General features: G+C 44.8%; 1 protein-coding gene across 6 annotated transcripts in view; it reads right to left on the minus strand.

The window, feature by feature from the left end:
* The window catches only part of TBC1D1 (TBC1 domain family member 1), a 1,823,125-nt gene that overhangs the window by 1,368,581 nt on the left and 427,790 nt on the right, over nucleotides 1-26,754 (minus strand). Inside the window, exon 1 of one of the 6 annotated variants that reach the window (XM_069631817.1) lies at nucleotides 4,352-4,554. The exons of the other annotated variants lie outside the window; for them this stretch is intronic. Within the exon in view, the coding sequence (XP_069487918.1) occupies nucleotides 4,352-4,417 (66 nt within the window). The 5' untranslated portion in view covers nucleotides 4,418-4,554. Of the gene's footprint in view, nucleotides 1-4,351; nucleotides 4,555-26,754 lie in introns of those variants that run through there. 6 annotated transcript variants of the gene reach the window in all.

Below are 26,754 nucleotides of genomic sequence, written 5' to 3' on the forward strand. Positions count from 1 at the left end.
CCAGGCACCAGTAGGCTAGGAAAGCGTGGAAAGACAGAGTGCAGGCACGCAGACTGCAGCTCTACTAACAACTCCCTGATAATAAAACAGCAGGGAGGACTGATGTTAGTACTGCCCCACGGATCGAACAAGATCTTATGAAATGTCTTTAGTCGCTAAAGCAAGCTTTTTTGAGCAAGAAATACACTGTGCAACCAGGCCCTCTATCAACTGAAGCAAGATGTGGGCAGAAGGAAGGCTATACCCTCAAGAGAGGTGTGAATGTGATAGCAACCCAAACAGCAAAGTAGAACAGTCCAAAATAAAGGAATGTCCAATCAAGGTTTGATAAACATACATACAATTTAATTAAACACACCATATGCAAAAATAGCTAGCTATTGCAGAGATAGAAAGATGCAGCACACTGGGTAATAAAAACAGGAGTGAGAGGCAGATAAAAACCATAATGTTCTTTGAAAAGGATAGTTTCTATAGGCTTTAGGATAAAAAATGACCTAAGTCTGTACGTCCCAAAACTGGACATGGGGCAGTTATCAGTCACGTCTTGGTGGACAGTTCAATTCTGACTTGAATGCAGCATTCCAGATAGCAAGCAGATAATGAGTCAGGGTCGAACTGAATGTTGCTGCGGTTCAAAGGATTGTGAAGGACAGCAGATTTGGTTCAACAGTTGGGCATTGGCAAGCTGATCACGAGATGTGTATGCGAGTCAGTTCCATGCTGTACTCGAAGAATACAGTTCAGGGAGAACACCTGGGTCACTTTGAACGTCGACTGGATAAGCGACAAAGAGGCTGGAGGTTCGAATAGCAGTTAGAGCGATGCAGGTTCAGTGAGACAACTTTGTTCTGTTCAAGCCAGGAAACAACGCACTCAGCTGGTGCGCCGTGGAGGTGAACTAGTTCGAATGTGTAGGACAGAGTTTTGATGGTCAGCAAGTGCCAAAGGCAGCCCCGGATGGTTCTTTGGGTTTCAACGGGGTCAAACAAGATCAAATCACTGTTCACAGCAGTTTGACAGTGAAACACACAGGGATTCTGGCTGCCTTGGCTTCCAGAGGCTGTAAGACCCAATTCAGGGGCTTAGGGACCTGGCACAAACCTGCAGGGGTCCTTCAGCAGAGTGAGGTCCTAGGTACCAGTTTAGGTCACAGATAGGCAGGTCTTGTTCCAGCAGCAGGTCTTCCCCAATGTGCCATGGGGATGTTTAGGGAGAAGAGCTTGCCTTTGCCTTGGACTATCTGTCTTTACCGCAAAACTGGAAGACTTGAAAAAGGGTTGCTCTCCCAAAAAGGGTCCAACTAATTCTTCTTCAAGGACTGAAGCCCAGAGATGAATCATTGAAGGGTTGGGAGATCCCTCTTTTAATGGCAAGTGGTATTTGCCTTCTGGCGTAATACCCAAAGTGCTTTGTGCCAAAGAAACTGGAAGGGACAGGAAGAAAGGGTAGAGATGCAGAGAAACTAGATGGTGCAATCTTTCTTTCCCTGGACGAGTTCCATGTGTCTACACTAACATCACCCCTCTCTCTTGTCAATATCATCAAAGGCCCTTTTGGTTTGCATTGTGCTGATGTGAGGCTAGTCCTTTTGTGATGTGGCTGCCCTTTGATTCCTATTTACTAGGTCATTCCCTGTTGAGAAGCTGGCTTGCTGGAGAGAGGTATTACCCGACCTCACAAAGGATCAACAGAGAGGCATGACCATCCATTCTCCTGCTCATTTGACAGGGTCACGCTGTTTGACCAGAATAAAAATAACCCTTCCACAACTGAGCTAGGCTCACAGTGCTGGCTTGTGTAGGATATCAAATTGATGTGACTGTAATAGGTTTAAGAGATGCTAACCACCATACCCTAACGTCAGGAACTGCTTATATTTAGCGTTTACAACTGCCACCAGGATAGTAAATAATAGTAGTGTGGTTTGGGAACAGGGGTGCATGTCTTAGATGCAATCCCTGCACTGACGTCACTTGGCTGTCAAATACACACCTGTGACCCCTCAACCTGCTCTGTGCCACTGGAGAGCAGGTTCTGCAGGTCAGGATACTGATTCAGCAGGGTCCAGGTGTACACTATGTTTTTGGCATTGAGATTATGGAAAGAGAGATGTCGTTAGCAGATCACCCTTTCAGAGATGGAATTACCTGCATAATTGTATTAATTAATAAAAATCAAAAAAGCCAGGACTTCCACACCCTTGCCAGGAGGCATTTCCTCAAAGTGTGCAAATGTGTGAGTCTGTGTTTCAGTGTGTATGTACGCAGGTGTCAAGCATGCAAATGGTTGTTTAGCGAGGGGGGTTTGCATCATGAAGGTATTTACAATAGAAATGATGGCATATATTGTCTGTGTGCGACATCAACATGAAGAACAGTGGGTATGCTGACCTGCATTGTGCATTCTGCATCATAAAAGTGATATACAGTAGCAATGCTGACATATATTATTGTCACAGTATCATGGATGTGACATACCGTGGCAGTGCTGGTGTTTTAGTGACCAACGGGGTTCATTATATACCTATTAGGTAGGCAAATTACTGGGCGCAACCAAAGGATACAAACTTAAATATAAAGAGCAAATTGGAGCATATCTTGGAGCATATTAAGCAAACTAACTGAATGAAAAAGCCAATTCAATGACTGAGGTGTTTTTACCAAAGAGGAAAAATAAAGTTCAATCCTATTTTTGGAACTTTGATAACATTGAAACATTTGCCAAGTTTTCATTCATTTTTTTCAATCTTGTTTTTCAAAAAATTTAAAAATAAAGGCGCAATTCAAAATATTAAAGCAGTTTTTCTTCTTTGTATAGACAGACCATCATAAAGCAAACACAATGGGGCTCATATTCAAGTTTCCCGTACCTTGGTGCCGGGGACCTCCTTATGTTTATACTTAAATGTGGACAGGTCCCTGCCACCAAAGTTTCCTCATTTGCATTGCAAAGAGCAAACGGGAGGGCAAAAAAACAGCTTACTAGCTTGTATGCTGCCTTTTTGCACCCTGCGGTGCAAAGTGAGTAAACGTAGGGTGACCAACTGTCCTGTAATTTGCGGGATTGTCCCGTAATCGTGGACTGACTGTGTCCCGCAGTTTGCCGAGTGGCTTTGCGAGACGCGGGTTGTTCCGACTTGCTCTGTTCGAGCACAATTCGTTGGGGTCTGGGGGCACAATTAGTCATGCTGGGGGCTGGGGCCGGCCGCCGCAGGGCACTGTCTCACAGACTCTGCCACTTGCCAGCCACTGCTAATGGCAGCTAATCTGTGAATAAGAGTTCTATTGCATTTGTCACGTCAGCAGCTGTGGGTGCAATGCATTGATTCTGACTGGGGAATGGCGGCGTGACGTCATCACCACCTTGTGTCCCGCAAAAGGATCTCACAAAGTTGGCCACCCTAAGTAAACGCTGCCTGCCATGTACACATAGCAGACAGGATTTACAATGGATCCCTATGCGTTCCACTGGGTTTTTGCTGGTGCAAAAGGCTGTCGGAAGCCAAAGGAATCCCCAGCATTTACGCCGGCATCAAAATCCATGTTGGCCTATTTGTGTGGCAGGGAGGAAGAGAGCGGCAGAAACTTAAGTTATGTATAGCCCGTTCTCTCTGCCATAAAAATAGTTGGAAAAAGAGGTGTGACGTACGAAACATGCATTTTTCTTACGTTACACGCACTGAAAGGTGAGCTCCAATGCCTTGACATGCATTTATTGCCACATGCCATGCGTGACTACCTCCAATAGTCCTGTATTTGTTTTGCTTTTCTGTAAGTCCTGCATTTTAAACGGGAAAATAAACCTGCAAGGCTGCCAGAATGCAAAGACCCCGCACCAGCGATCACCTTTAAACTTGCTCATCATACGCAGCCATTCTAGCGAGACAACGAGTATATGGGCTGCTGCGCCCCAGGAGCCAAACTATTCACATTTTAAATTAACCGCCTCAAGCACAACCAGTCCGCAGTCGCACTCAGACATCTGCAGGCCATGTTTTGTATGTATGTATGCAAAATAACTAGCAGATTCGGTGATCGCCAATAACCCGCCACCCCCACCTCCCAAAACCCTGCTAATTTGCCTCATGGGGGCGCGACAACTGTTCAAAAACGAACCAATATCCGAAAAATCGCTCTACTCTGCAGACAATACTGTACTCTTATCATCAACTGGCCAATCGATTCTTAATAAGCCAGCCACATCGGCTGAATAAACACGGAAATGCTGGCACAAAGGCACTCCTGGAGCTGGTGTTCCCTTGCCAGCTTGCCTTGAATGCGTGCTCTGCACAGCCTTCAAAACACACAGACGTGACCACAATGAGAGCGAACCACTGACGTGACTGTACCTTATTTTCTTTGCTTTGTCCATAATCCAGCGGGAGGAATCGCAGTTTCTGCAGCCTTGCCCTCATCTCACTGCCCCTTATGGTCCATGTCGTAAAAAGTTGGCGAAAACTTTGCCCCGATTGTATTTTTTCTCGGCAGTCATGCTCCTCGCGCGCCCTAATTGCACCTTAAGCAGTGTAAAACTCCACTGCTGCCGCGCACTGGCCAATTAGAGCGCAGCCTTGGCGGCTCTCCTCCACTGCCAGCCTTCATTGGATCACACAGGCGGAGGGCATTTTTTCAACAGACCTGCTACTCCCTCGGAAATGTGCTCGATGCTGCAGCCAAGGAGCCTGTGATTGAGAACGGCCGAGTTCTGATCCACTGCCTTCACTGTACGTTCGAAGGTGTCATTATGAATCATGTTGATGCCTCCGATGAAAAATGAACCTTAACCCCAAGCGTGTGGCACTGCTGCCGCCTATGCACAACCATGGGCCGCCCACAATGCCTGAAGGATGTGATTAGTTATCTTTTAACTTTATGACTGGGGATTTGTCCTTGCCCTCACTTTCGTGAAAGGAGGCCGCCACTTGATCAAGACAAGGGGTGAGTGTTATCCGTTAATGTCTTACCACCCTCTCACAGCCAGTGGTGTCTCCAGGAATCAAACTTATGGGGATGGGTGGGAGGCGACACAGAATGAGCCACAAGCGGGGGTGGGGGGCCCCTAAAAGTGTTCGATGTGAAGGTTTTACCCAAATTGACATGGACGAAATAGCCCAAAATGACCCTGTGGTGAGAAAAAGTGTGCATTTCTACAGCACCGTGTTTTGGGAAAGTTGGATACAAAGACATTTACAAGCAATTTGGTAGGGAAACATTGAATATTCTAATATTTCCTATGTCAGAGCATCGATTGTAAGCACAATGCCAATTATGCACCATAGATCGTTAAATGGCACCAGTTTTAATACTGTGCCAGGATATTATACAGCGCACACCATTGGGTTTGAAAGTGCCAGAATATAGGATCATTAGTTGCAATGTGTTGCCACCAAAATGCCAGGTTATTTCAAAATTTACCTTAGTACTGCACAAATGCTGCAGGGTGCTGTCAATTCAGGGTTAGCCGTGCTGCTCTATTACAGGGAGTTGCTAATAAAAGTGCCAACCTGCATTGGGAAATGTTTACACCATGGTTACCTTAGAAATTGCAATATTCAGCGCAATGGCCCAGCCTGACAGTTAAGAATAGCCTTGCTAGTTTCAAACAACTCCACTTAATCACAGTCAACATAATGCCAGTTCCAACAGTGCCATGCCATGTTTGCCCAACTACGCCCAAGTATGACCTATTCTGATGTAAGTACAGCCTCAAGTACACCAATAATACCATCACATGCCTGGTCAATCACCATATATGATGTATAGTCATGCAGGGGCTGCAATAATATGCCAAGTGCATCTTCAAATGCCCCTGTGGGATGTATTGAACCACTAGGCTCTGCCCAGCGACATCACGGTGTGCTGGTGGCACCAGAACCAGCAAAATGGCAGCAAAAAGCCCTGTGCGCGCTAAACCTCTGGAAATTGCACAGTGAAACCGGAAAAGTTGGCTGCCAATCTACTTTGCCAGTGTCAGTGGGGGAACAGGAGACCACACTGATAAAAACCTGTCATTGGGCTGCCCACAGAAGGAAATGGAAACTACCTGAAAGGTAGTGCTTCATTGCAAGGAAACCCAGAAGTGCTCTGAAATCCGTTTTTCCTTGGATGCTGAAATTACAAAATAATGATTCCAAGCATCAGAAAATATCCAACATCCTTGCTGTGTGTTACTCATCACCTTATTTAAAGAATCCACATAAGCACACAATGTCAGCAAAAGAAGATTCCATCACAAGAATATCCGCATTTAAAAGTGTGCTTGTCTGTAAAAATCTGTCAGAATTTGGGCGCAGTACCGCCGGCTGCCTGCATGACAGCTGTCAGTTAAGTGCATTGGAAGCTTAAACTTGTGCAGAAAATCAAATGGTTGGAATTAAGGGACTTGCTATCAAAAACAATATAGGTTGCAACTATTTAATCTATATGTTTTAAAAGACTGGAATTAGAGATCTGTTTGCCTGTTTTGATAATGTAAATTTATTTTATCAAAGACAAATTTAAACAAATTGAGTTTTAAAGTAAACTGACACAAGCCAAAGAACTTCAAAGCAAATTCAACAGCATGCCCCAAACAAAAGGCAGCTTCCTTCTGCTCTCTGCCCCAGGAACTCCCATTCAGGTGTTAATTGAGAGGGGAGGAGATTTTGGCTTGTTGCACCAGGGAGAGACAAAGGGCTTCCTGGATTGAAAAGAATATGGAGATGCAAGTGTCAACAGAAACTCCTGCCAGAGGAGAGAGGCAGGGATTGCTCTTGACCCACCAAAACTTTGGGGTCGGGACAGACAGTGTTGTATATTCTGAAAACACAAGAAAGTATATTTTTGAAAAGGACTGACGCAGAACTGTGCAAAATTGTAAGAATTGTAAAATTACAGTTTTGTTAATATGAAAATTCTGGTCACATTTTAAAACTACTCAGAACTCTGTGCTATGTTCAGGGACAAGACTACAGAATGTGTGGTTTTGTAGCAATTGTGGTGATGCCAGAAACATGAAACTTCACATGATTATGCCCAGATATCATGCGCACATATGTGTAAAAATGTCAACAAATCTGACATTGGGTACCAGACCAAAAGTGCGAAAAATTGACAAATCAGAACCCAAGCTCTCACCGAGACGGGGCTCGGATGAATACTTGCTCCACCAAATCTGTGATATCAATATGCTATTGCTAGCAAGTTTATAAAGTTGTAAATATGTCTTGTATGAAAAATAGATTTCATGTGGAGAAACCAGGTGGAGGTTCTCCCTGGATCATAAAATACAGCGTCATCGTGACACTCTGGTTCCTTCTCATATCAGGGGAAAGGAAATACCCTAACCAATAAAATACCTAGGTGTGTGCCTAGTAGAATTCAGCATACCCACCCCTTTAGGAAATACATAAATAGAGATAGCTTAGGACCTAGAGACACACACACATTCACCCACCAACCGATTGCTGGCGGAGCACTTTGCAAGAGAAATCCATATCCAAGACTCCAGAACTTTGAAAGCAGAAAGGCCCATTTCCAAAGCCGACCCCTTCTCAGCTTAGCCTTTAAAGATCCAGAAACCAAATTTTACCCCAGACCTCTAAGGGGAACAAAAGAACAGCCTGGCTGTTCTATTGCTGCTTTCTTGCTAAGAATTCTTGCCAGAATCCAGAGATCCAACCCAGTAGAGCAGAGCTGTGACCAGATAGCTGCGAACCAGAACCAACCCGTCAGATCCAGTCCAATCCCGCCGTGCAGTATCCAGAGTGCCGTGCTGAGTGCAGAACCAGAGCGCCTTGAGTCCAGTCCAGTGTGCTAGCTGAATTTCTGTCCAGAAAGTCTCCCTGACCAGATCCCTGACGGGTCCATTCCAAACAGTGGTAGTGAGTATCCATAGCATAGGATTGTCCCTAGCAAATATATTATCCATAAGTAATCCTATCCAAACCCATTCTATTATTTCCCGAACTGCATTGTTAGAATCTCTTGTCCTACCTGAACTCTTTCTCTTATCCTATAGTCCTTTGGTAATAGTAGTGTTAAAATCATCTTTGCGCTAATATATTTTCTGAAGAAAGGCGTGCGTCTTGGCTGGCCAAATCAACCAGTGATATCCTGGGCTGGTGGGTGCGCTGTCGTGTAGTTGGCATCTTCATAGTCTCCCTAGTGTAAAGAAATCTTGTTTGTTCATTTAAAAAAAGCGCATCTTTATTTTGCTATTTGACTCTTTCTGAAAAAACCGACCTTCACACAAACCTTCATAACTTCTTCACCGTGTATGCTAGAAACTTAATTTAAGTGTTAAATTGAAGCTAACATCCTCAGCTTTCCAACAAACCCAAAATCGTATCCAAACCTTCTAGTTATTCTGCAATCGTGCTTACCGCGCATGGAAAAGTTTGCCGTGAAATTTTCGTTTGGCTCAAATCTCTCATGTGTGAAGCAGCTGTTCATTGCATCCGACCTCAGAATTAAGTTTTCAACTTGCTAGTCATTCAATAATCATTGCTAGTGTTTGTCTGATACCATACAAAGTGGCTCCCACTAGTATTGAAACCATTTTAGTGAATGAAGTCCATTTTCAGTGTTTTTACCATCCATTCAAAGCCACATTCAAAACCATTTTGATAAGTTGCAATCATTCCTGTTTTTTCTCTGTGTTTGCTGGGGGGAAATTGGGATTGATACTGTATTTGTTGAGTGTGTATTCCTGAAACCTGTTTTCTCTCCTTCCATCTCTTTATATTACATAGTGGGGGGATTGAGTAGTGTGCAGGGGGAAAGAGTAATCACATTGCATTTTGATTGAACTCACACAAAGTATTGTTCTATGCTGCATTATTTTTCCTATCATTACTCCATGTGATTAAAGAGATTTATTGTGACATCACCCCATTTTGGTGATCATTGTAGAACCATTAAAGTAGTGAGATATATATATTTTGCAAGAACAAATATGAAGAGAAAAGGAGAGAGAAGGATCAAAGATAAAGCCCAGGATGCGTGCAGATGGTGAAAAGAGAAGAAAGGATCGGGGAAAGGAGAGAGGGAGGGAGGTATGGGGTGGGAGAAATAGCAGAGGCAAATAGAACAACACCTCCGTTTTTGAGGGATCAAGACGTAGGAAATGGGAGGACATCCAGTTCTGAACAGCAGAAAGAGCAGAATCAAAAGAGGAAAAGGAGAAACAGATTGGGGTGTCATTGGTGTACAAATGAAAAGAGAGATGAAAAGAAGAGATAAGGGCAGAAAGGGGATCAGTGTAAAAGGAGAAAAGAAGACTCCAGAGTACCGAGCCTTGAGGGACACCATAAAGAAGAGGGAGTGAGGGAGAAGAATGACCAGCCCAGGTTACAGAATAGGTCCGTAGTGAAAAGTAGGAACGGAACCATTCGATAGCAGACCCTAGGATACCCAAGGTGGATAGAGAGGAAATACGAAGAGAGTGATATGGTTGGTAGAGTCACCACATGTAAGGTAGAGCCCCACAAGTCCAAACTCAAATTACTCAGCACCGGCAAGACACAGAGCGCAAGCCCTATACCTAACATCCTGTTCCCCCACCACACAGAGCACAATCCCTATACCTGGCATCCTGCCCCGAACACCAAGACTGCAAACCCCATAACTGCATCCTGTCACCCACCATCCTGAATGCAAGCCCCATCCTGCCCCTCCACCACCCAGTTCATAAGCTCCATATCCGGCCTCCTGCCTGTCCACCACCCAGAAAACAAGCTCTACACCTAGCATTCTTCCCCCCACCACCAAGATTCTTTATGGTGAATGACCCAAAACCTGAACGATAAAAGCAATCGAAAATAGGCAAAATAATTGATGCACCGTTTGCAAGGAAAACAACATTTTATTGTATGCAAAAAGTATCAGACGCCCCATCGAACCGAACTAACACAGAGCTCGCCCCACCCAAAGAAGATACAGCTTTTATAGTGGAAAACCGCAAATCACCAAAACTATTCATAATAAAAATGGCAACATGATCCCTCACTCCCATTGGCTAACACCTATATACAATTCTAATTATCCCCAACAGTCCATTACTATATTGGTCACGAATTATCTAAAACACATTCCCCTAAACACATGACCTGCTACATTGTCATTATGAAACTTAGGAGTTGATTGAATACCAGGTACATTGTTACTATAATACGTTTCGCTAACAAGTCAAATATTCTTGATGATACGTGATGTGCACCCCTCTGTCGGAGCCTGATCAAAGTTTCAATAGCGATACCAACTCTGCTTTGATAATACAATGTGCCTCCTCATTATACCCACAAACAAACAGCTCCCTGTCCTTGTAGATACATTTATTGGCATCACCTCTGCTCCTCTCGCCCCAAATCATGGTACAACCCTTACACGTGTCCCCCTTACCTCTCTGGGAACACAGATGCCCATGAATGATGTGATCGGGGCACCACTCTTATTTTTGAATTTCAATTATTTATTCAGGTGAGGGCAGTAGTGCTCTAAATACGCTCTAAATATTCACCATACCTCTTGGCATCACAGAACCCCATGCCCTGTTCACATGAAATAAACTTTCAAAAGGCGCATCCCTACACCATTCCTCCCTGGATCTAACATTCCTTTCCCAGCTCCTCCGAACTCTGCAGCTGGACTCAATGAACTGTTATAGACACAGCGCAGCTGCTGTAACCTTGACAGCACAACTTTTCTCGGGGGGAAGGAAGGGTGATTTGTCTCAGGGTCAACTGGTCGGGAGCCTCAGCTCCACGTTAGGTCTTTTTCTCATACTTTCAACAAATGTATCCTGTAACGTGCCCTAAAAACTGAAAACATAACACTGTATACCAACTCTAAATGCATAATACATGGCCCTTACTTTGACCTCTGTATCCAAAGCATGAATACATTGTTCCTCTTCCTGTGTGGCTATATGGTGTTTCTAATATGTATCAAAGCTAACTACAAATGGATACATGCGCATTCTGCTGCGCCCAAAAGAAATACTAACACTAGGCTGCCTGCTAATATGTTTTGCGCAGTCTAAATCTCTTTGCATGCCTGGGACATTGCACTTGCATCCCAACGTCTTGCAAGCCCCATACCTGGCATTCTAACCCCTCCACCAGCCAGAAGACACGCTCTATACCCGCCATCCTGCCCAGCCAGGATTGCAAACACCATACCTGGCATCCTGTCCCTCGACTGCCCAGAGCAAAGGCCCCATACCTGGCCTTCTGCCCCTTCACCACCCAGAGCTCAAACCCCATAACTGCATCCTGTCACCCACCATCCTGAATGCAAGCCCCATCCTGCCCCTCCACCACCCAGTTCATAAGCTCCATACCCGGCCTCCTGCCTGTCCACCACCCAGAAAACAAGCTCTACACCTAGCATTCTTCCCCCCACCACCAAGATTCTTTATGGTGAATGACCCAAAACCTGAACGATAAAATCAATCGAAAATAGGCAAAATAATCGATGCACCGTTTGCAAGAAAAACAACATTTTATTGTATGCAAAAAGTATCAGACGCCCCATCGAACCGAACTAACACAGAGCTCGCCCTACCCAAAGAAGATACAGCTTTTATAGTGGAAAACCGCAAATTACCAAAACTATGCATAATAAAAATGACAACATGATCCCGCACTCCCATTGGCTAACACCTATATACAATTCTAATTATCCCCAACAGTCCATTACTATATTGGTCACGCATTATCTAAAACACATTCCCCTAAACACATGACCTGCTACATTGTCATTATGAAACTTAGGAGTTGATTGAATACCAGGTACATTGTTACTATAATACGTTTCGCTAACAAGTCAAATATTCTTGATGATACGTGATGTGCACCCCTCTGTCGGAGCCTGATCAAAGTTTCCATAGCGATACCAACTCTGCTTTGATAATACAATGTGCCTCCTCATTATACCCACAAACAAACAGCTCCCTGTCCTTGTAGATACATTTATTGGCATCACCTCTGCTCCTCTCGCCCCAAATCATGGTACAACCCTTACACGTATCCCCCTTACCTCTCTGGGAACACAGATGCCCATGAATGATGTGATCGGGGCACCACTCTTATTTTTGAATTTCAATTATTTATTCAGGTGAGGGCAGTAGTGCTCTAAATATGCTCTAAATATTCACCATACCTCTTGGCATCACAGAACCCCATGCCCTGTTCACATGAAATAAACTTTCAAAAGGCGCATCCCTACACCATTCCTCCCTGGATCTAACATTCCTTTCCCAGCTCCTCCGAACTCTGCAGCTGGACTCAATGAACTGTTATAGACACAGCGCAGCTGCTGTAACCTTGACAGCACAACTTTTCTCGGGGGGAAGGAAGGGTGATTTGTCTCAGGGTCAACTGGTCGGGAGCCTCAGCTCCACGTTAGGTCTTTTTCTCATACTTTCAACAAATGTATCCTGTAACGTGCCCTAAAAACTGAAAACATAACACTGTATACCAACTCTAAATGCATAATACATGGCCCTTACTTTGACCTCTGTATCCAAAGCATGAATACATTGTTCCTCTTCCTGTGTGGCTATATGGTGTTTCTAATATGTATCAAAGCTAACTACAAATGGATACATGCACATTCTGCTGCGCCCAAAAGAAATACTAACACTAGGTTGCCTGCTAATATGTTTTGCGCAGTCTAAATCTCTTTGCCTGCCTGGGACATTGCACTTGCATCCCAACGTCTTGCAAGCCCCATACCTGGCATTCTAACCCCTCCACCAACCAGAAGACAAGCTCTATACCCGCCATCTTGCCCAGCCAGGATTGCAAACACCATACCTGGCATCCTGCCCCTCGACCGCCCAGAGCAAAGGTCCCATACCTGGCCTTCTGCCCCTTCACCACCCAGAGCTCAAACCCCATAACTGGCATCTTGCCCCAATGCCAAGATCGGAAGCCCCATACCTGGCATCCTGCCGCCACCCAGAAAATAAGCTCTATCCCTGGCATCCTGCCCCCACCATCAAGTTTGCAAGCCCCATACCTGGCATCCTGCCTGCCCACCACATAGACAACAAGCTCTATACCTGGCCTTCTGCCCCTTCGACCACCGTGAACACAAGCCCCATACCTGGCATTCTGCCCCCAACCACCCAGAGCACAAACCTCATACCTGGCATCCTGCTTCCTCACCACCCATAGCACAAGTTCCATACCTGGCATCCTGCCCCCCCCCTCACCGCTCTGTGCACAAGCTCTATACTTGGCATCCTCCCCACCAGCACCAAGATTGCAAGCCCCATACCTGGAATTCTTTCCCCCACCAGCCAGAGTACACACCCAATAGCTGGCAGCCTGCCCCCCACAACCAAGTCTGCAAGCCTCACACCTGTCATCCTGCCCCCTTTCACCAAGACTACAATCCTCATACTTGGCAATTCTGCCCCCAACAGCCAGAGCAGGAGCCCCATAGATGGCTCCTGTTGGTTCCAAGGCGTCAGCCCGGAAGAGTATTCCTCTTCTACTCTATGCTGGGTTTTTCCATACAGAGTCAGCAAGCACAGCAACCCGACCCCACACCTGCCTCCTGGGAAGGTGGTGGGGGCACAACATTTTGTAGGGGAGGCAAGTGTTCACCCTGGCCCTACCCTAGAGACGCCACTACACACAGCAAAGAAATACAAGTTTTGGCATAATAGCACGTTCGATAAAATATTTTCTTTAACTGGGGTCGGCAGAAAAGATTAGGTCCAAAATGCTCAATAGCTGAAGGGTAGGCTAAAAAAACCTAGGTCACCAAGTGCTTCAAAAAAAGTGACACAACACTGCGGCAATAGGGGGATTGTATCTAATATTAAAATCCCCTAATAATAGTAGATTACAATATTTTACCTGGAGGGAAGCCACCAATTCCAAAAAAGGATCCAAGAAACTAGTGAAGGATCCAGGAGGTCGGTAAACTAATAAAAGGTGTACATGCAACTATGGTTTGGTGAAAGGAACAGTGAAACAAATCAGATGTCCTGGCAGGGGAGTCCACCAGGCAACGGACATTGTGGGATGATAACTGGCAGGGGAGTCTACCAGGGGATCTGGTAAACCCATGAAAGAAGTCCTGGCAGGCAAGAATACCAGGCACCTGAAGTTGTATAAAGATTTTGACATTGTGGGAGGATACCTGGCAGGGGAGTATACCAGGGGATCTGAAAGATCCATAGAAGGATTCCTGGCAGGGGAGTATACTAGGCAACCCACACAAGTAGCAAGAAGAGTGTGATGCATCAGAGATGATTCCCCAGAAAACCTGGCCTGGGACCCTTCTCATATGGGCAGGGAAAGGCAGATGCTTTCTGATCCTGAACCTCGGGGTGGTGTTCTGCAGGAGGATCAAATGAGGTGGGAAGCAGGTCGGGGGGAATAGGATACCCCCTTGTTCAACCTAACCTGAGACCCCAACCTTCTAATGGCCTATTGCAAAATAGAAGAAGTTATAAAAACGGATTTCTGCATTATAGACTCCAAGTTCAATAATCCCCCAGAAGTTCAGCTTCTTAGTGGGAATTACTCACAACTGAGGGAGACTGGGAGGTTTAAAAGGCCCCCTTAGGTGCAGACCATGAGAAAGCAGAAGGAGTGGAGGCCTAGTCGTAGGTGTAGGAGTTGTGAACTCTCTACATTGCAGCAGAAGCAGAAACTGGAGGAGCAAGACGACGCTGGGACAACTGTCAAGTGTCGAACAGTAGCCAGTCCTGAGAGGATCTTCAACATCAGAAGCTGTGATTGCAGAGGTCGAGCAGCGGGAAGCGTTGGAGAAGGAAGCTTGCCCCCCGGAGACCGGGAATGAAGAGGCTGCACACCGTGATGCGAAGGTTTAAGAAGTTTCCCCCTAAGAAGGCGAGCACTGGATACCCTTTGGAGCATTGGAAGCTCTGTGTGTGAGTGTTGCAGGCAGATGCATTCTGGATGTGGCAGACTGTCAACCACAAAGAGCAGCTGCGACCAAAGACCTGGGAGCAGCGAGGGAAATGGACGTGCATGGCATACACAGTGAGTTTACCAATCTACTGTGACATAGAGTGCTCCATGACCACTCGCATGCTAGGAGCAGGTATTTTAATGTAAGAAAGCAATCGCGTAGAGAGGAAAACACGAGCAGAGGCAATTTTGAATACTGAACTGGCAGAAAGCAGAGAAACATTTATTTTGTAACATCAATTGACTGTAACTTTAAGCATGCACATTTATTTAGAACCCAGCAACAAGATGGGCCAATAATTTCAAAACCCAATGCAAACTAAAATTACCCAAGCCAAAAGAAAGTGAAAGCAAGGCAATTTAAAACCAACAAACATTGCCAAAGACAGAAGGGGGTACATGAAGGTCCTAGAGTTTGTAAAGCTTATTGCCCATGTTTGAAGAAGTGCATAACAAAAGCGAGTATAAGCCCACATTGACAAAGTCAAGGAAGAAGCAAAATAAGACCATCTCATTGTCAGTGTTTCTTTGATGAGGAAGTGGGGAAACCAAAGTGACAAGATGGCTGCCCCTCTGAGAAAGGTTATTGAGAAAGTGAGGGGCATAACATGCAGAGGTGTTGTATGTTAAGAAAGTGTAATAAAGAACACCAATGTGATTCTTGTCTTCACTGAAGAATTGCTTAAAACCGGGTCCTGTGAAGCAAGAGACATTATGAAGTTGTTGTAAACTGATCTCAACCACAGAGGCATTTGTTGTTTGTGATCCACTGACCTGGAAGGGGAGTATACCAGGTCAGAGGTTGTGATAACATGTGTATGCTGCTTGGGCAGGCAAGTATACCCTAACAGTGATCATTGAAGCAGTAGGCCTGGCATGGGAGTAAACCAAGTGCCATTGAAGTAATAGGCCTGGCATGGAAGTAAACCAGGTGGCAGTTGATGAAGTACTATGAAGTGATGTTAAAGAATAATTCTGACAAACTTTCATTATTGAATAAAGTGTTATATGAACTGCTGCAGAAGTATATAAGTGTTTCTAAACAAATATGCTGTTATAAAACAACCATGACAAAGACAATCTATATTGATGCTGATGAACTAAGGAAGCGTTCTTGGTTTATACAAAGAAGGTTTTTTGAGTTCTTACTATTACAAGTGGAAGAGAAAGAACAGTGTTGGAACTTTTGGTATCAAGTTGGAACCATAAAGAACTGTGTTGGAACTTTTGTTATCAAGATGGAACTTTGTTACAAGACAGGATTTCCTTACTCTTTTGGAACTGTTGAACAGAATCCTGCTTGAATCTGGGGAAGGTGAATTCAGCCAGGTTGTAAGGAGAAACAGGTATCCTACTGCGTACTTAACTGTTATATTTTTTGCTTTTGAACTGCCATATATTACCTTGTTGAATTATTGTATGTATAAGTGTGAGGGACAGAAACCTTTTGTTACAGTGTTTCCTTTAGTTTATTTTAGGCAAGGAAATCCTCATCAGGGTATGGATAGTGAGGCGTTTATCCATCCTTTTTAGTTAATAAAATGGCAGGGCTATCCATCCCCTGGGACCCGGGTATAATCCTCCTGGGCGAAACAGGGGGAGGGGCTTTCGCGATCTCAGGACCTATACCTCGCCTGTGCACGCACCTCCTCCTGGCAGCAAAAGTCGCGATGGCCCGGCTATGGAAAAATGAAGAAGGCCCCTTAGTAGCATTATGGTGGTCCAAATGTTGGGACATAGCAGTTGCCGAAAAGGTTACAGCAATCCAGTTAGGCTTCCTGAACAAAGCCCTAAACATCTGGGCCCCATTCTTGGACTATGCAGCAAAATACCCAGCCCTCACTAGAAGACCTCCACTAACCAGATGGCTCCAAGGGGGCATACTCTAATAAACCCAAGCCACAGTAGGGAAAACACTAGATGTAGAGACCTCCAATCTCTAACTTTGTGAAAAGATCAGGCATGAACAAATACAAACAAGGCCCCAGCCACATGATCAAGATTATCCTGTGGCGCAAATTGTATTACTGTTTCGGCATTACTAACGAACATTGCACTGTTGTTGATGTTGTGTACACTCCTCTGATATACATCGTTGTTGTGTATAATGCATACTTGTAAAACCTAATAAAATGTTATGAAAATAAAATGGCATCTTTTGAAAAACCTTAACAAAGTTGTCTGCCTCACATTTCCAACCCATCACAAGAGCTAGAGAAAGAATGTTATGGAATTTATTGTTTGAAGCTCAAGAAAGCCTATTATGGAATCTATGGTTTGAACAAGAACTTTGTGAATCCAATGCCAAGATACACAAACTGTTGGATAAAGATACATTTTGACACAGAGGAACCATTGAATAAAAAGACACTTTTTGACCTTCCTACCTAAACATCTAGGGGAAGGGAACCACTCTCTGGTTCGAAGGGCCTTTCCATGGAAACCGTTTTGTTGGGGTCATCCTTGTATTTTTGGTTGTGAACACTTTTACTAATATCAAGTCAAAGACATTTCTGTGCACCCTTTGTTGTTTTGTTTCTAGTGTGAGGGCCAGATTAGAATGTGTTGGACACAAGGACAACTTTTAAGTTACTGACTACTTGTTACAGATAGATCCTTAGTTTTAGTTTTCCAGTTAGGGACAATCCTCTTTAGAATAGGGCTAGAGAGGTGTTTTTGTAACCCATTTCTGTTTTATAAAATGTCTGACTTTAGGAATAACATAACTTTCTGTCTGCCTTTAATTTCTGACACCGCACATATGGTACCAGAAGTGAGATTAGAATACGTTGACACAAGCTGTGGATGCCACAGGAGTATATCAAAGATTTCGGCCACAGTTGTCACATCCGGGGAAGAGTGTAACAACAACACTCTCTCTCCCGCCAGTGGGTTAGATAGTAAAAAGATTTTTTTTTTTTACTATCAATCATTTATATTCTAGGGCGGGGGTTGTTTTCCGACTATTAGCCTACCACGCTATTTTGCCAGCTAGGAAAACCGTAGAGGGTACAGAGTTTAGTTTTTTGTTTGAATAAGGTTGGAGAAGATTCAGATCTGATGGTTAGTGGAAGCGAGTTCCATAATTTGGAAGCAAGAACTGGGAAGCTTACACCACCTGCTTTCTGAAGTTTGTATCTGGGGATGGTCAAGCAATGTGCTTGAGCTGATCTAAGTGGCCGTGTGGGCAAGTACTGAGAGAAGCGAGAGGCTCGGTAGATGGGGACCTGGTTGTTCACACATTTGTGTGTGAGGGCGAGAGATTTCAGAGATATTCTTTGTGTTACTGAGAGCCAGTGTAAACCCCTCCTTGTTTTGGAGATGTGTGCAGATCTGGGGATGTTGAGGGCCACTCTAATGGCATTATTTTGAGTAACCTGGAGTTTATTTAGGTTATGTTGGTTAGTCCCTTGATGTAATGCATTGCAATAATCGAGTTTGGACATAACCAATGTCCTGGCCAGAGTAATGCAGCTCTGTGTGGAAAGGAAGGGGCGGCATGCTGTGATAAGCTTGCATGTGTACGCAGAGGCAGAGACAACAGCATTATTTGTCTATTGAGTGATAACGTAGAATCAAGATAGATTCCTAATGTTTTGGTGTCAGTGGACACTTTAATGGAGTTGCCATCAATATTGAAGGTTTTGAACAATGAGTCAAGCCTATTCAGTCGCTGTTGGGAGCCCAAGATGAGAAGCTCTGTCTTGTCATCATTAAGACAGAGCTCATGTTGGGCCATTCAGGCTTGGATGACTTGGTAGATATCGTTCAATGCTTTGGAGTCAACCTTGTAATCACCAGTGATGGGAATGAGTATCTGGGTGTCGTCGGCGTAGTTGGTGTAAGTGACACCGAGATAATCAAGTACATCAAACAAAGGTTTGGTGAATACATTATAAAGCGTTGGTGAAACACAGGAGCCTTGCGGCACCCCACACGGCACTGGTGTCGGATCCGCGGATGAAGTGGGTGAGAATACTCTCATGTGTCTATTGTCCAGGAAGGAGCTGATCCATTTGGTGGCTTTTTCAGAAAAGTGGGCAGCTGATTTCAAGTGGCGACAGAGGATTTGGTGATTGACCAAGTCAAAGGCTGCCGATAGGTAGAGGAGTAATAGTAAGGCCAATTTGCCATTGTCTTTTAAGTCCTCAATTTGAGTTTTGAGATCTAATAGGGCTGTTTCTGTCCCGTGCTTGGGTCTAAATCCAGATTGTCTTGTGCCAAGTAGATTGTTAGTTTCTAAGTACTTCTGGATCCGTAGATATGCTGCTCTGTCCAATATTTTCAAGAGGAACGGGACCGTAGTGGTGGGTCTGTAGTTGGTTGGTATGCAGGGTCAAGGGTAGGTTTTTTCAGCAAGGGGATGACCCAAGAATCCTTGAGATTGTCAGGGACAATGCCCGACTGAAATGAGGAATTGATAAAGGTGGTGATGAAGGGGGCAAGTTCATGCGCGGATTCCTTGATGATAGGGGCAGGACAGGAATCGCCCTGACAATTGGAGGGTTTCAGTTTGCTAATGATGCTTTCTACCTCTAGAATGGTGAGAGGAGCAAAGCTGAACGATGTATGAGTGAATGTGGGGGTATTAGTCTTAATGGTCGAGAGTTTTGTTTGGGAATTGGTTTGTAGGCAACTTTGCTTTGCATTAATTTTAGATTGTAGGGTAGCTGTTTTGGTGAGGAGGGCTTTTTGAATATTGTTGCACCACATGCTGTCTTTGCTGCAAGTATCGGGGATGGACGAGCAGGATTCTAGTTCTTTAAGAATTTTGAATAACTCCTTCGTGTCAGATTCTGCTTGCGAGATACGTTGGTTGTACGTCTCTTTTTTTGTTTGTACAATCGCTTCCTTGTAATTAAGAGATGCTATGAAGAGGTTGTCTTTATTGGTCTCGCATGGGAGACTTTTCCAAAGAGCTTCTGCATTACGTTTATCTTTGCGTAATACTCTCACCTGTGGGGTGAACCATGTGTTCAGGTGGGCACACTGTTTAGATTTCCTTAATTTGGGAGGTGCTATGGTATTGATAGCTTTGAGTAGGGTTTAGTTAAAGGTGTCCACTAGGACTGTTGGGTCATCATGCAGCGAGGCACAATTATTAAGTATAGGCAAGATGGGAGGGAGCAGTTTGTCCCTTGTGATGTCCTTTCTGTTTCTTGTGCGTATGGAAGGTGCAATATTAGGTTTGGGACGTGGGTCATTGGCAGGTATGTTAAAGATGATGATGTGGTAGTCAGATATCATAGCCTGTCCCTCTATATTATACCCTGCAGAGAAGAAAAGTGAAACATGTTCCCCCTCCACGCCTGTGGAGAAGAACTGAAATTAATTTTTTTAAATGATCTTCAACTCCTAGGATAATCAACAGGGGAAAGATAGTGGTGAGCTTAGTGTAAGAGATCCTATGGGAACCAACCTCCAGGAAGAATAAAGGGGAACACTTGAGGAATGACACCCAGGAAAATCGTTTCTATCATGTGATAAAGGAAGCAGATTGTAAACAAACTAAGGGTAAGACTTTGCGAGAGAGATCGAAATCTCCCAGTGTTTCAACATCTTTAAAATGTTTCTCTCCAAAAAGGGGGTCAAAAAGAATGTTGTTTCTCATTCTGAGGAGAGTAAATTCCCTGAATCCAAAAGGCACATTTTCAGCTGCACTATACCCTTCAGTTCCTCCTTGTCTTTATTAGGGAATCTGTAACTAAATTTAGGACTATGTTAAGAGGCAAGGAACAAGAAGGAAGTTAGAATGAATCAGATCCCTCATGGGAAGAATCTGGATTCTTTGCAAACTACCATTCTCTGGAATCAGAATATTTCCTCTGAAGGATTATAAAACACCCTACACACCACTGTCCATCTCCTAGGTCGAAAAACTGTAACTCACTATCAGAGCAGAGAAACTAATGAAATGGAGGTTTCTCCTATGAGAGCAAAATGTATGCCCACTCTAGAAAAACAATACCGCAGGGGAAAGGGGAAAGTCAGGGATAATCCAACATTATCCTATGAACTGGGGACAAAAATATCTAAAACCTCCTTGCTGTCCTAAAAGTAAAGATCATTTGGGCCCAATTGGACATGGGAAGTAGGGGTTTTCCAATAAGAACAGATTTGCTTCCCAAGGGATGGAAACAAAGTGGGAACAAGAAAGTAGGTTGTGTCCATGGCCATATTGAGGAACACCCACAAACACAAATCCCTATCACTATCCTGGGAAAATAATTGGATCTGGCGGTGGCTGTAATCACTGACCTACCACCCCAATTAGTTTAAGGAAGTGATGTTTCCCAAACTGAGCATTATTTGAGCCACAAGTCGCTCAAATAAGACGCAGGATATATGAAGCTACTGTCACTCCAAAACTACCCAAAGAGACCAGGGACGTCATTTCACCAAAATGCCTGGGGTAGCGGAAGTGACATCACACAACCCTTGACCTCTGATGACATCACAGGAAGTGGTGACATCTGACCCCAGCCCGAAGTGACATCTCGGTAAGTGATGGAACACAACCTTTCACCCCTTGACAAAACAGGAAGTGGCATCACATAGCCTTGTTTCTAGGTACACTATGAAAAATATGGTTACGGTATCACTGTAAAGTGATATACATTGCATATCCCCATATACATTGCATATCACCATATGTATCATTAACATCAGTGCCTTTAGGTCCATATTACCAAATTACTGTGAATGCAAGCAGACGTTCAAGGCCAAACGATAATGATGTTTTATTATGTAGCACTTATGCTTAAGAGCTTCATATAGAACAAATATACAAACAATATAACCCCAACCTGTGTTGATACTCATTTATCAACCTCAACAGGAAGAAAGGCTGAGTGGACCTTGCCGGGAGCCGAACCTGCAGATCACACACACACATTACAGCAGCAAGTGCTCTACTTACTGAGCTATCTTGCCAGGTATATCTACCAGAAAACCAGCCACTCCAGAAACAAAGAGCCACATGCTGCTGACTATAGGCCAGGAGCCTGTATTAAAAAGAAAATATGTTTTTTTTTTGGGGATGGCAAGAGAGACCACCAGGGTAGCATGAGAGACTTGAGGGGTCACAGGTTGCGACTCCTGGTGAGCCCTAAATGACATCCCTGAAAGAGACAATATTTGTCAGCAAGAAGATATCTTTTCCATATTTTCCTATTCACTAATAGGAGGAGGAAGGGTTTTCTTCAGCAGGTCATGTTTGGTAGTGGGGAGCCCATACTAGAAAGTCTCTTCCGTATATGGGGGAGGCTGTTGATTGTCATCAAGATGACTGCCCTAGAGCAGGAAGCTGGGTCTTTCGGTGAGGGGTATGTGATGAATCCAGAGTAGTCACTACTGATTTCCCTGCAATGACTTCCTCCCGTGTGGCTAGGGGACGGCAGCCACTGCCTGATCCTGACCCTGATGATGGTTATGTGAGGGAAGAACACACGGGAGGAGACAACTACCGGGGGAAGGTGGTGACTCCATTGGATGAGACGAGGTGATATATAAGACTATATAATACCCAAGACCTTAATGGCTTACTATCACTTAACAGTTCCACCCTATAGCACAAGTCAGAAAGCCTATCCTCTATACTACTCTAGACAACCTCCCATCTATGACTCAAACACACACAACTCCTACATAACATCTTCTGTTTTTGATGTGTCTTTATGTAAGAATTTTGAACAACCACATCTAAGAAATCCAGTAACATCTATGGACTTGAACTCCCATAAATCCTCAGGCACTGAGATGAGGAAGAGAAGGAATGAGTTTATGCAAATCAAAAGAAGCCTGATTATATTGAGATCTATAGTACAAGTCAGAAAGCCTTTCTTCTATACTACTCTAGTCAAGCTCAGCTCACCCCTGTATCAGTTACCCCTCCCAAGAGGTAAGCATAGTGTCCCACAAATCCATCCACTTCATGAAGGATTTAAGAGTATTATTCCTGTGCATCTGGCAGTTCAAATGGAATAACCATAATTCTGGGGGGCGCTAGTGTCCTAAATCTCAGTTCAAGTTTTGACATCCCAAGACCTCTGCCCGGCTCCCGTGAGTGTGGCCTTCGTACTGGGCTGCAGCCCTTCTCCCATTTAGCTGCTCGCATTCCTACCTAATTGTTCAAACGTCTGACTTGATACATTTATATGAGGGTGTACGTGCATGTTCCTTGCCTCGCCTGGGAATTGGAATGTGATAATCATGGAAGAGATGAGGCCTCATTGTTCTGTCTCTCCAACACGGCCTGCAAGGATTCAGGCCTACTCTTAAATGCAGCATTAGTTCATGTTATAACTACTATGCGCATGCAATGTATTTTCTGTGACCCTATCGCAAAGCAAATGGTTAGTTTTCCCCTGTATATCCTCCCAAAATACATATGTGTCCCATCAGTTGCTTCCGCCCCTAGGGTTCCCCCACGCCCCTACACCACCCTTTGCACATTCTCCATGTTTTAATATATTTTCTGCAATCTAAATCATTTGGGAGGGACGGTAATCTGAACGTGCATCACAACATTCCCCTCTTTAGTCAATACTCCATTAACTAACTTCTGCCTTTCTCTCTATCCACTTCATTCTTGGGGACCCATGCCCTACACCCATAATGCAAATTGCCCCATCCCGTGCATATTTATCTGGGGTGCACACATGATATATACAATCGCCATCACCTGCTAAGCCCACCAGGGCTCAGTGTAGTTTTCTGGATCTGTTGAGGGTGAGGTTAATGTCATATAGGCATTTCAATCCTAACCATTCGTGGCTTATTTGGGTACTCATTTTGAGCCTGCCCATCTTCTGTACCCGGGAGAGCCATTCTTGCACCAATTGTAACCATCATCATTGCGCTGTTCGGAATAGTGCAATGGCGCAACAAGGCTGAAACATGTCTGGGGTTGCTTCCGTTTCAGTACAGAGGGGAAATGGCCTAGCAGTTCGGGCAGGACTGCTCTCATTGGAGGCAGTACCTGACTGATTTGCATATGGCTGGACCCCTTTTGCAATGGCACAGACAGGCTAAAAAACGGTGGTGTGGAAGGTTGCCCAGAGCAATGCCAGTGGTTCAGATTAATTCAGAACCTTCCACCCATCACTTTTTTGGTTTTCGTTCGGAATAGTCTTGGCACAACATCGAAGCATCATTTGGCATGTGCAGAACAACACCAGCTGAAGCACCATGATCTGAACCAGTATCTTCACCAGTGCCCCAAGCCAGCATGGTGCCCATAAGAGCAACCCGTTGAACCTATCTTCAGACTGCACACCTTCTTCACTTTCAATGCCAGTCTTTAGCAGCTTGTGCTGGCCCCCTAAGATGTGCGTCATGGACCCATTCTCTGTGTTATTTTTATGTGTGTACATGCAGCAAAATAACCCTATGTTCTTGTACACGCCCCCTTCCATCGCCGTCAGCAGATCCATGATCTACTGGTTTTGAAGAGTCACCAACCGGTTCGCCCTCAGCTCACTCTTGATAGCATTTAGGCCTTGTTCAGTGTCATTCGCCAGCTGGATCACTTGTTGCTGAAGATTCTGCAAACACTTTGCATTTGCTACAGCCTGGATCCCTGGCATTAAGAGAGATGCGAAGAACTCCTCTGTCTTGGTGTACAGCCGATATTTGTCTGAAATCGCTTGGAGCAGCTTGGACGAATCTTCTGACAGATAATTTGATCTTTTCCCTCTCAACTTCACCGACCGCTTCTTCTTCTTCATCCGGAGGGGGGGGGTGTTGGATGGAGGCTGGGATAGATTGCAACACTCCATGCTTGGATACCACTGTCAGATATGCTTCAAGCACCACTAGTATAACAGAGTGCAATGTTGTTAGTGCACACGTGCCTCGCCAGGAAGAAGGAAGATGCAGATATGCTTGTTGACTGCATACTCAGTACAGGTCCATTAGAGCCGCTGTTCCTTTTGCAAGACCTGGGATGAACATTGTCTTATTGCACTTAGTATTAGTGCCTACAGGAACAGTCCGATGCCCTTGAAAGCAAAACTGATATTCGTCTGCTTGCTGAACTTTCACTGGAGTTTCACCATGTTAGTTTAGGTATATATGCAGTCCATATCGTGAAACAGTTCTTGTTGAGGTTCCATATAACATCTTCCCCAAACCTTGCCAACCCCACTGCTGCACAGCTCAGTAGTGCCTCCTCCCATCTGTTTGACGCAGCACTACTCCATCCAGTTTTAACATGGGCCATGGCTTGCTCTGGGGTGCACTGTCATCTTTGGCACACTTCTCTCAAAGGATCATCTTTGTCCATTAGTACAACTTGACCCTTGTGCCTCTGGAACCGACTGCAAACCAGACACAGCACTAAATGCTCCAAACACTGAGCCTCCAAAAGCACTTGTAAAGTCTGGAGAGGGGGTCTGTACTTCTGCTCTCTATATGGTAGAGGAGAGGCACAGAGGACCCCAGCCAAGATTCTCTACAAGGAAGCAATGGACGAGCCATCAAGGCCTAGCTTCTCAGGAGGTGATGCAGGCTGGTTCATAAGTACAGTGTAGTCCCCAAGCCCCCACAAAGGAATGTCCACACACTGTATTAGTTAAAACACAGTCTTTATATAATTAATATTCAAGGTTATGTACACTATCACAATAACTCACTTTGTGCTCAGAAAATCTACAATGGCAAATATATACAGTTCTAAAGTGGTACCACAATTATAATCAGATCTCATTAAAGTGCATCAACTATACTCTGGTCAAATGTCACACAGATCAAGGAATAAAAGTAACCAACAATAGATATAGAAGGAAAGCAGTTGGTTAAAACACTTGGCAGAATATTGACCCCTACCAACTAGGCACAATTCTGTGTGGAGATCCCCCAACCTGGGCAACCTGTAAATAAAGATATATCGTACAAGCCCAGTCCATATATTGTTCAAAAGAGTCTTATTTCCTTCTAAAATAGTTCTACAACCCCAATGTACCTGGAATAGCAGAGTTTGTTGTTGGGTCGTTGACGGATCCTTCTTGAGTAGCTCCCTTTAAGGCAGGAGCCACGGATCATCGAGATCCCACAAGGAAAAAGGGGTGAACGATGACGGCGAGGCGGCAGATTCGTTCCTAGCGGTGCTCGGCGACAACGGAGCATTGGCGTCCTGCAAGGAAGTGGCGTGCGGGGCACCTCGATGATGATAGTTCAGGACCGCAAAGAGATTGTGAAGAACTGTGGCCCAGCAAGGGCGTTGAGTGGTCCGGCATCTCTACGGTCGTCAAGTGGTGGGAAACCCACCGGCGGATGCTCCTCAGCGCGTCGGTGGCCTCGACATTCTCCGGGGGGACAAAGCGGTCGACAGTGCAGGCGAGAGCGTCCTTGGATCAAATGTTACTTAGGCAAAGGGAGCACAGCGGCTCCGGTCGGCGACGGCGGTCGTCGACGATGATGGACAACAGTGTCCGGGCGCTTCTCTTTGTGATACCGCAGCGGTCCACGTCTCCAGTCGGCAGCCTGTCATAGGTCTGTCTACCAGGGATCTTTGGCAAAGGTCAGCTGGTGCACGATGGTCCCTCGTAGCTCGGAAAGAGGGCGCCTTACCATGTCCTTTGTGGGTCAGTCCTTGGAGACACGGCAGCTTTCAGATTGATGAAGTAGAGCAGCATCAAGACTTCTCTTCCAGCAGGGTTTCAAGGTTAAGCTTCAGTTTCAACTCCAGTTTCTCTTCAGCTTCTGAACACGAATTCTAGCAGTGAGAGGCCCCCAAATATACTAGTTGATCTCCCATTCATTCTGCTGGGTCACACTTAGGCAACCAATTGGTCAGAAGGGCATTCATGCAGGCAGGC

Source organism: Ambystoma mexicanum, chromosome 6q, assembly GCF_040938575.1.
Source record: "Ambystoma mexicanum isolate Mex_15411 chromosome 6q, UKY_AmexF1_1, whole genome shotgun sequence".
NCBI classification, from domain to species: domain Eukaryota; kingdom Metazoa; phylum Chordata; class Amphibia; order Caudata; family Ambystomatidae; genus Ambystoma; species Ambystoma mexicanum.